This window comes from Crocodylus porosus, unplaced genomic scaffold, assembly GCF_001723895.1.
Source record: "Crocodylus porosus isolate Cpor-Errol unplaced genomic scaffold, CroPor_comp1, whole genome shotgun sequence".
NCBI lineage: Eukaryota > Metazoa > Chordata > Crocodylia > Crocodylidae > Crocodylus > Crocodylus porosus.
In genome coordinates, this window is record NW_017728937.1 from 6,115,985 (window position 1) to 6,127,116 (window position 11,132).

General features: G+C 51.8%; 1 protein-coding gene across 2 annotated transcripts in view; it reads left to right on the forward strand.

Annotated features, from left to right (window-relative positions):
* The first annotated feature begins 3,273 nt into the window (after positions 1-3,273).
* The window catches only part of MAX (MYC associated factor X), a 16,054-nt gene continuing 8,195 nt past the window's right edge, over positions 3,274-11,132 (forward strand). The window contains exons 1-2 of one of the 2 annotated variants that reach the window (XM_019547345.1): positions 3,274-3,352; positions 7,569-7,676. In XM_019547345.1, the coding sequence (XP_019402890.1) occupies positions 3,320-3,352; positions 7,569-7,676 (141 nt within the window). In that variant the 5' untranslated portion in view covers positions 3,274-3,319. The remainder of the gene's footprint in view (positions 3,353-7,568; positions 7,677-11,132) is intronic. The other variant, XM_019547346.1, reaches the window with a different exon arrangement.

Here is an 11,132-nt window from a genome sequence, read left to right on the forward strand (position 1 = left end):
GGGTCCGGCTGCGGGTGGGCACCAGTGTGGGGCGGGGGAGAAGGGTCGTGTGCGTGGGAGTCCCCCTGGGGTGAACCAGCTGGGGCATGCATGGGGCAGACCAGACTGGCAGGCGCAGGCACAGGTGTGCGAGGCCTGGGGAGACTCTCACCTGCAGAGTGCACGTCTTCCCATTGGGTGGGACGGCGCACGCCTGTTTGTGCAAAGGGGGGTTAAGCTGGGCAGGATGTGTGACGGGCTGGGATCCTTCCTGCGTGCGTGTGACACGGGCAAGGATGCCTGGGGGGAGAGGGGCCAAGGACAGGCATGGCATGCGTGGGTCAGGGCAGATGGCTGAACTGCAGAGATTGGTCTACTAGGATGTATTTGTGTGCTGGGAGTGAGGACGTGTGCTGGAAACCTCTGGGCAGAGATTGAGGGGTATGCAATGCTCTGGGTCGGGGTGGGGCAGAGGTCAGATGGCAACAATCTTGCCTGGCACGTGAGTGGTTTCAGCCTTGCACAGGACAGGGGCAAGAGGTCGTGTGCAGGTGGGGGTGTACTCGTCTGAACCAGTAATGCAGGTGCCAAGGGGGAATGCTCCGTGCTAGATGTGTGTGGGGGTAGGAGGCAGCAGAGCAATCTAGGCTGTGTCTATGCATGGGTAGGGGTAGTGGGGGCAGTGGTCTGAGTGAGGCATGGGGTGACCCAAATTATTGCAGATGCATAGTGGGTGCACAGGTGTGCACATGCATCCCCTGAGAGTGCTGGTGCACCCCTGACTGGCTGCACTTGCTGCTCAGGTTGCTGGGGGTGGCACCACGGAGGGGACTCCCCTCTCCCCACTTGCTTCCAGGAGCACCACAGCTACTTTGTGACAGGTCACTGACCTGTCACTGGCGGGGGGGGCACATGCCCCCCCAACTAAGGTAGCACCAGTCACCCATGGGCCAAATGGTCTCAGCCTGGTGTAGGGATGGGCTGACATGAAAAGGGGCTAGGCCAGGGTTGTGGGGGGAAATGGGTGCTGCCAGGTAGAAATATGGGAGGAACTCTGGGCTGGGGGCATGTATGGGTCGGGGTGGGGGGTAGGATGGTCTAGGGCAGGTGTGTATAGGCAGGGATCTGGGGTGGGGAGGGAAATATTTTGGGGTGGGATTGTCCCTGCACATCAGGGTACAGATTGTTTCTAGGTGAGGGGGCCAACTGTGTTTGGGTGGGATAGAGCAGTGGAGGTGGCGTGAGTGTTGTGGGGCACATGCAGGCTAGGCTGCAATGCGCAGAATTGCGGGAGTGGGCCTAGGTCATGTTTGTCTGTTGGGATGCATGTGGACTGGGGTGTATGTTGTAGTGGATCTAGGGTAGGACAGCATGTGGTGGGATGGACTCTTGGGATTGACTGAGGCAAGGCATGAAAGTGAGTCAGGAGAGAGTGGTGTGCACGGGCTATGCTGGAGGTTAGGTATGGAGCAGGACTGGCGGTGTGCTGTAGGCTGCGTCTACTTTTTCTTGCTATGTGCTCAATGTTTTGAGGGGAGAGGCTGCTGTCAACTGTCAGCGGAGACTATAGGGGGATTGCAGCTGTTGTAAGAAGCAGGTGGTGTGAGTTTTGGGCATGGGGCAGGGTTGGGTGCCACGAATGGTGAGGGTTTGTGCAAGGGTCTATCTCTGAGGTTGGGGGACCCAGGTACATGTTGGGAGTTGCTGTGCTGAGATCCTGGGCTCATGGGATTGCTGATCACAAGCAGGAGCCCTTTTTGAAGTCTGCTTTTCCTTGTGGGGTGCAGCTGATGCCCTTGCAGGCTGCCGAGCGGGACCAAGCATGTGACAAGGCCTGCAGTTTTCTATGGAATCCCAGAGCAAAAATGCATGTGTTACATCCCCTTGATCCATGCCCTCAAGTAAAAGGTTTTCTTCTGCTTGAGACTCATCATGGTGCAGACACAGCAGTGTCCTGCGCTATTGCCAGTAGTTCAAATACATAGAAAGTGGGGGAATCTCTTCATTTGGGCAGGTTGATTTCAGTGAATTATAGGGGGACATCAAGTTTAGAACCAGTTTGAGTCAGTTTTAGATTTTGAGTGTTCTAGTTTGGCTGATATATTCCTCTGTGTCCCCAGCCTCAGAGCAATTGTGGTGCTGCAGCACTTCCAAAAGCCTCCAGTCTAGATAATCTAGGTTGCAAAGTCCAAATGCTGGTGAATAAGGCTAGCTTTTTGGGTGACAGGGCCACAGTGTTTGACTACGGGCTCCCAGGGAGCTGCTTTTCAAGAACTGCTCTTCATTTGCGGAGTTTGGTATTTCTCAGACCACCTGCTTGATTGTTTAATTTGTAGAGGTTGCCTAGACCAGTGGTCTCCAAACTTTTTTGATCGCACACCCCTATCAGTAAAAAATTTTTGAGCATGCACCCCCAGTGTATGTATATTTATTTATTTATAAATTATATACATGTACTAGTCGCGTACCATACGTGACGTAGCCATCTGACATACGGACCGAGTTAGGGCGCCAGTGTCAATCCATATATTTAATATTAGTAAAGCTTAATTTCTTTCTTATTTTTTTAGATAAAAAATAAATATAAATAGAAGTTCTAATATTTTCTTTCCGCACCCCCTGGGATTGTCTTGCGCACCCCACTTTGGAAACCACTGGCCTAGACTGTGACACATCTGGGCATTCTGAAGAGTTCTTGTGGCTGTGCACTGTGGGTCTGTGCAGACATCTTGTCTTTGCTTAGGGTTATGCACCGGCGTTTAATACGGATCTGTCCAGTTCTAATCGTTGCACCCAGTCTCCTCTGGGAAAAGTGTATATGCGTTAGTGCGTTACTGAGCTATATGAGATGCCTCCCTAAGGCTATTGGCGTAGGGCTGGTTCCAAATCCCTCTTCTATTCTGGGTGATCCAATTGAATCTTGCTCACAAACTTAAAATTCCAGAGCTGAGTGGATCTCCACTTCAATAAAAATAGGAGTTAAAAGTAGTTTTAGGTGTTTCCCTTGATTTAGGTGCCTCGTGCTAATGTAAATGGCTTTGAAGTCACAGGGCCTCTTCTTTTTTGCAATATATTTTTAATTTTTTTTCCCCCATTGTATCTTGACTGGATCCAAGCAAAGTGGGGAAAATAGAGAGGCTTACCTAGCTACAGAAAGTCAAGGAATACGTAAAGAAAAGAAACTGAAAGTACAAACGGTTTTGTTTTTACTCCTTCAGTTTTTACAATTTTGGGCTTCCTGGTAACAGTCTTAAGTGAACATGTCTTGACCAGAAATAATTTCTGAATTTTTTTTCTTTATAATTTGGAAGGATTTCTGGGGCTCAGCCAAACATTAGTGATGTGCAACAGCTCCAGGAGTAACAAGAATGAGGCAAGTCCGGTTTGACTTTGCTTGCGAATCTCAAAATTTCAGTGAAAACTTTTCTGTGAACCTTTCTCTGCAGCGGTTGTAACTGAAACCCACCAACCTCATGCTAGCACAGAGAAGCAGGATATAAAATGTCATCTGGTCTGTTCTTGCCATCTGTACTAAATGACTCCCAAATAAGCAACTGGGCAACAAGCTGACAGTATCCAAGACTTTACCACTTCACTTTAAATTGCTATTAGCATTAATAGTCTAGTTAAGAACACTCTGAAATTTGGATCATGAAAGTCCCTGCTAACTCCAGACAAGTTGCCAGTGCAAAGTGTGGTTTTGTATGATTGTTTAAATCCCATTTAGAAATTCTGCGGAACTGACTGGGTGTCTAAAAGTGTATCTATTTTTGTGGAAGCTGTAATTTGGGGATGGGGGAGGGAAATAGTTGAGGGGGGAGCTGTGATATACTGAGCTCTGAGCCTCTATAGCAAACCAGTTGCTGCTCAGGTTGGAATTGATTATACAACACAAACATATATATGATTCCCTGGCTTCAGTCTGGTGCCAGATTTCCTGAGGTGCCTTTGCTGAATGGTATTGATTAGTTCTGGTCCTGATGAAGGCAATACAGAGTAGAAGCATCCTGTTGGCACCTTCTCATAGGGGAAGCCCAGGAAAAGGGGATAACTGATCTGATGAAGAGGGGCTGCAAAGAGGCATCTAGCAGCCTGGCTCGCTTTGCCTTGCCTCAAGAACACCAACTTGGGTGCCAGCTGCCATGGAGAGCTAGGTCAGGATGTGCATGTGGGAAGGCTCAAATGCATAGCTTGCTCACACCAGCTGCATGCTAATGGGACAGCTCTGCATCCTGTGGTGGTGGATGCTGGAGTGTATGAGGGAAAACTGCCCCAGTCTAGCCAGAGGTGGATTTGCAAGGCTGTGTCATGTATTCAGAGCTTTTTAAAATCAGGCCAGCTTGACACCCCCCGCCCCCCGATAACTGGTTCATGTGCATATGGCCCTGGAGCAGTGTCCTCAGCTCAGGGCTTGCAGCTGCTGGAGATTTTGCTTTCAGGAGATGCTCTGAAAACTTCAGGTTTCAGGGAGCACCAAGCATGACATTGCCCACAGGTGGTACTTGTTCAGGGCTGTTGACCACGGAGAGATGGCTGCTCAGCAGCCCTTGGCTTTTATTCCTTTGTGAGCCACTCTGCTCCTGGGTCACAAGGTCCTTCTGTGCTTGCCGGCTTGCATTGTCAGCTGACGTAGAGCCTTGTGTCTGTGCCTGGATTGGGATGTGCCACTGGGGTGTGCCACCAAGAGGGGCTGTGGGATAGCTAGACTTCTCTTGACCTCTACAGGCATCATTAGATGCTCTGCCATGAGGACTTGGTTCCCCTGACTGCCCCTTCAGTTGTGCTGGGCTTAAGTCTCTGGTTGGATGATAGTCAAACTGGGTTTCCTACGCAGTGCCTGTTGTTATTCAGGGGGAGGGTAGTTGAAACTTGGTACAAATGAAGATAAGTGGGAGAGCACAGCAGGCCCTGGGCCTGCCCCACGACTGTCAGGACTCTCAGTTTTATCCCTCACATGATCTTGGGGGCTGGGGCCCCTGGCTGAGCAACCTGGCCTTCTCCCTCCCTCGTCGTCTCCAGCCAGCTCAGGCAGGCAGCTAATGAGACAGCACTGGAGAACAGCTTGGCAGCAGACCAGGCTGTCTGAATGAATAGGGTGCAGTGTTGTCCTGCTGCCCTGGTTTGGCACTGGGCAGGGCTTGTGCCAACTGAGCTCATTGCTTGAGGCCTGGCAGTGCCCTTAGAAGGCTCTTGGCCTGCTCTTTGCAGCCTTGCCATCAGCACAGCTCAGAGGCACCTTTGCCTTGGGCCTTGCCGTCAGCACACTACAGCTTATCAGGGACATCTTGAAGGTACAGTGATTTGAATCAAGTGGTGCCTGGCACCTAGAGGCAGCCAGTGCCACAGTGTAGGTGTGCCTGTGTGTGTGAGCTGGCTAGCCAGGGGGAAGTGAGACAGAATGGAGAGCCTAGGCTGGACTGGGCTGGCCATGGTGCATTATTTCCAGGTCACATGTGAAATCCTGGGCCTCAGATCATCACTCCTGTCACCCAAAAGGTTCCCCACAGGGCTGTTACAAGGGCCTCATGAGGAGCCTTTTGAAGCTGTCAAAGATTTTGCCCCTTAATAGCTGATGGCAAAGCATCTGCCTCCCCACAAGGGTATGACTAAGGCAGTGTCTGGGAGTGCGGCTTCTGGACCCTGGGCCTGTTGGCTTGGATCCCTGCTGAGTGCTCCTGGTGCACAGCTGGAGCAGACACCAGCAGGCTTGAGCAGAGCCATCTCCCTGAAGTCCTCTTGGTAATCCTGTCCACAGCAGAGTTGCGGTTGTGCCAGGCCAGGGTTGCTTAGGCCTCCTTTAGTTTGGTCTCCTGGGTATCACCAAAGTGGATGGAGGTAGCCACTAGCATAGGCCTCCGTAGCAGTTCATTCCAGCCTGCTCCTCTAAGACAGGTCACCTGAGGGTATTAGAGAGAAAGGTGTTGTCAGGCCAAAGCCAGCATTAACACAATGCATACAGTGTGTGCACCCATTGTGTGTATACGTTGTATACTTTGACTTCTAAAAAGCTTTTGATCTGGTATCCTGTGATGTTCTCATGAGAAAACTGGAAGATTGTGGGCTTAACTGCAAGATAGGTGGGTAGAAAGCTGGCTGTGGGGTAGGACCCAGAGAGTCCTACTGAATGGATCTGTGTCGTCCTGGTAAGAAATGGGCAGCAGCGTCTGACTCGGGTCAGTGCTTGGTCCAGTACTTTTTAACATCTTTGTCAATGATTTGGATGAGGGAGTGAAGAGCTCACCGGCCAAGTTCACAGATGACACCAAGTTATGGGGAAGCCTGGTCACGCTTGAAGATAGGCTGCAGATGCAGGCACACCTAGACAGGCTGGCAAGATGGGCAGACCAGAACCAGATGAAGTTTAACATTGAGAAATGTAAAGTGCTCCACCTAGGGATGAACAATCACCTACACACCTACAGGCTTGGCAATGCCGATATGACCTGCACTACAAATGAAAGGGACCTGGGAGTAATAATAGGCCACAGTATGATTATAAGCCGTCAGTGCAATGCTGTCACCAGCAGGGCAAATAATACTCTGGTATACATCAATTGATGCATCTCCAGCAAAACCAAGGAGGAGATTCTTCTGTTCTACTCGGCATTGGTGAGACCACAGCTGGAGTACTGCATCCCGTTCTGGGTTTCGCACTTCAACAGGGACATGGAAAAGTTTGCGAGGGTCCAGAGAAGGGCCACCCATGTGATCAGAGACTTGTGTGGCAAGCCATACGGGGAAAGGCTGAGGGACCTGGGACACTTGAGCCTGGAGAAGGCTGAGAGGGGACATGGTAGCAGCTTACCATTACATCTGGGGCATACATCAAGGGCTCAGCAAGCAACTGGGGCACCCTTGGAGAAAACCAGGAGTAATGGTCACAAACTCCTAGAAGACTGTTTCAGGCTTAGCATTAGGAAAACTTCTTCACAATTAGGGTGTCCAGACTGTGTAATAAGTTCCTTCCAGAGGTGGTGCAATCACTTACCCTGGAAATCTTCAAGAGGAGACTAGACAGTCACCTTGCTGGGGTCACCTGACCCCAGTTGTCTTTCCTGCTTGGTGCAGGGGGCTAGACCCAGTGATCTTCTAAGGTCCCTTCCAGCCTTACAATGTATATTAATCTGTAACTCTGTTAAACACCCAGCACCGCATTCAAACAGACAGGAGGCTGAAACCATGTGATCCTAGACTTCTAGTGCCTGAATCAGGAGGGGAAAGCACTAAGTAGGACCCTCTCTGGGGAGGCCCCACATACAGAAGGGAGGTATTTCTTATGGTTCCCTTAGACATGTAGGTTAGATATGTAGTATGGCACTTATGTCTTCCTTGGGGGCTGGTCTACATGTGTGGGTGCTGGCATCAGTCACTGAAATCCCCTGGTAGCTGGATGTAGGGCATGGTAGGCAAGCGTGCTCCCTCCTGAACAGGCCAGTATTGGTCTGCATGTGCCTAGCTGTTGCTGTCTCTCACCATCTTTGTTTCGCAGGGCTGCGCTGTGGATGCTGTTCCCCTTACCCGCCTACCCCAGCATTATGTCTGTCCCTGTGCAACCCCTCATGTCTCTCTTCTCTGTTCCTTTCTTCCAGGCTGACAAGCGGGCTCACCATAATGCGCTGGAGCGCAAACGCAGGGACCACATCAAAGACAGCTTTCACAGCCTGCGGGACTCTGTCCCGTCCCTCCAGGGGGAGAAGGTGAGTTTACTGAGGAAGTTGGAAGATTCCTAGCTTGGCTGCCTCTGCCACCATTGCCCTCAGAAGGCCTGAGCTCAGAAATACAGGCCAGATGTCCAACTTGAGGCTTTTCCCCCCTGCCCTGGAGAGACCCAGGGACAACCCTATGGTACAGTATGACAGCAAGGGGGCATTGGGGTTGTGTGGCATGTCCAGTCATGGAACTGCAGGGTACCTGGGAGGTGTGAGACATGCTAGGGCCCTCAGTGCTGGGGATCTGTGGTTCTCTGAGAAATTAAAACATCTCCAGGGTTAAAGGAGAAGAGATCCTAGTGTGGGAGGTGAGCTAGGAGTGACCCAGGGGAGCTGGTGAGAAATGGAGCCATAAATAGAAAACAACCTGAAAGGGAAGGAAAGCAGGGATGGTGCTGAGGTACTGGTGTCAGGATACCAGGAGGAGTTGGGGCATGCATCTCTTGCTGGGAATACAGGAAGGGCTTGGGCAGGGTAGGTGCATGTAAGTACCCTCCCACTCCCAGATAGCCCTGGAGTGCAGATGGTGGCACCAGCTGGGAGAAGCCTGTCTTTGTGATTGCCTGCAGCGCACAGCGCACAGTGCTGAAGTGCCCTATGTCATGTGGACCAGCCTCTTTTGTGCTCTGAGCCTGTAACTGCTCTCCCCAAACGCAGCCCTCACCAGTTGATACAACTCTAGACAGGTGTTCAGCCAGTACCTCGCTGGGCAGGCTATGCATATGCCTTCAGGACACAGCTGGGACTAAAGGTCAGATAGAATCATAGCGAAGTAGGGTTAGAAAGAACTTCCAGAGGTCATATAGTCCAACCCCCTGCCTGAGGCAGGATCGTCCCTCTCCAAATCGTCCTATACAAATCAATTATCTAACCCAGGGCTCCGCAACATTTTTGACCAGATTTCCAAAAACACCCCAACCCTGAGCCACACATCAACTTGGCTTGTCAGGGGCAGATAGCAAGGGGCCCAATCCTCATTGCTGGTGGTAGCTGCAGGTGCACCCCCAGCTGGTGGCAGGGGAGGGCTGGGTTTGCATTGCCCCGGCCCCTTCCCTGCCCTGTGCCCGAAGGCGCACATGCAATCACTGCCAGCACAGAGCCAGTGCCAGGGTACTGGAGCCTGGTGCAGCTTTTGCAGCCTGCCCATTGTCTGCTGCAGCTGCCCAGAGCCTGGGCTGGCTGTGGCAAGCAGCCAGGATGCTGCAAACAGCTGCACCGGGCTCCAGTACCATGGTGGGTGCACAAGTGCCTCTGGGTAGGGAGGGCCGTGGGGCAGCACAACCCTGGCCCCTCCCCTGCCACCCAGCTTAGAGATATGCGTGCAGCCATACTGCCACAGAACCAGGCCAAGGGCTCCAGAGCTTGGTGCAGCTGTTTGCAGCCTTCTGCCTTCCTGCCACAGCTGCCATGGAGCCCAAGATGCTTGCAGAAGGGCTTGAAATGTCCCAGCCACCCAGTGCCAGCAGCCCGGGCTCTGTGGCCAGTGGTAGCATCCTGGATCCCAGGCTGGCTGTGGTGTACTGAGCAAAAAGGCCTGAATGGCACATGTGCCAGGGGCTGCCAACTCCTGATCTAACCTCTTAGTAAACCTACACAATCAACCCTGATGCAGTCCAAGACCTAACACCCTAAACTGCCACAAATAAAGCAGGGGGACCACAGCAGCTAATGTCCTGCTGCTGTAAAAAGTTGTTAATACATGCTCAAGAGATCAGGAAGAGGGCTGTACCTTCTACTGCAGAGGAAAGCAACCCCCTCGCCCCATAGTCCATATCAATTGACCATGGAAATTCTTTCCCGAACCTAAGTATGGCAGCCAGTCTGATCCTAAGCGGATGTGGGCTGAGATTAGTTTCACTTCATTCAGGTCTCCCTGTTACAATATTTACACCCCAACCCTGTCTACCCAGCTGTGTGAAGACTAGTGGAAGCAAAAGGGAGAGGGGCATGTCTTGCCACCTGCACTCCTGCTCCCTGAGGTGGCCTGGCAGCAAGGAAGGTCCTGATTTTAACATGGAACTTTATGTGCCCTGTGTTGTTCCAGCATGCGCCAGCACCAGCCCCCTCAATAGAGCCAATGGCACCACCAGAGGTGCTCAGTCCTTCGGCTGCTCCACCAACTCTGTGGTGCATTTGCCTGTTAGCAGCCCTGGTTCAGCCTGTCACAGGGTCCTCTCCATAGTGTTAAAAAGGAATAGGGAAGTGGCTGTGGCTCTTAAGTCTTGCGTAGGTCAGGCCTTGCCCAGCCGCATTCCTGGGTGTAGTTGCATGTGTGATGATGCTACAGCTTAGCCTTTGGCTGGCACACCCTTGACTGCTCACCTCCACAGCCAAGACTTTGAGGAAGGCATTGGGAGAGTGTAAGGTCCCAAGTCCCCTTGCTCAGTTCCTACTTTCAAGAAGTTCCGAAGTCCAGAAACGATGGGCCACTGAATCAGCCTGCTTGTTGAACTGACTGATCGTGGAAATCAGAAGCTTCTAGCAAAGTGGGGGCTGGGGCACTGCCATGCCAGATAGCTGTGCTGTGCACCCTTGACACTGGCATTCCCAAGTCCTTTTAGTGAGATCTGCAGTCTGCATGGGGGTCACCAGCCAGGTTTGAACAAAAGACGATGGTCTTTCCTGTCAGCTGTAACAAGTGAGGAGACCCCAATACAGGTACGCAGGCCTGGTAGCCAGGGTTGTTAGGTTGTGAACAATCCCCTGGCCCAGCTGAGAGCAGTGTGAGAAGCAGTGGTGAACAACAGGCCCTAAATGAGGGTGTTGTACCTTGTCATTAGGCTCCAGTGTGAACACTGTATAGTGATATTTGGGGGTGACTCCCATCTCTGAATAATTAATTCAGGGTGTCTGCATGCTTAGGAAGTCAGCCATGGCTGAAGCAGCTGTAGTGATCATCACTGTGTTTGGTGTCTGCAGCTGCCACAGCTGTGCAAGCAGAGCCATTTAGTGGAGAGACAAAGCAATGCAAGCTGAACGAAGAAAGCATGCACCTTGTAGCATGGAGATTAGTTTGGTCCTTCATGCTTGTAGCCAGTGTAGCTATGCTGGGAAAACTTGGCAAGGGAGACCAGGCCTAAGACTTGCTGCTGGCACTGACTCTGCTTCAGTTGAGAGGGCAGAGTCGCTAGCATCCAGTACCGCTGATGCGGGGCACTGGGGATCTCCACAGCATAACCACCTACTGCTTCATAGATCATAGGATCACTGAGTTGGAAGGGACCTAGACAGATCATCTAGTCCGACCCCCCCCGCCATGGGCAGGAAGGAGCAGTGGGGGTGGGAGGGGTCATAAGACTCCAGCCAGATGCCTATCCAGTCTCCTGAAGATTTCCTGGGAAGGTGAGAGCACCACCTCTCCGGGAAGCCTATTCCAGGCTCTGGCCACCCTTACAGTGAAGTAGTTCTTCCTAATATCTAACCTAAACCTATCCTCCCTCAGCT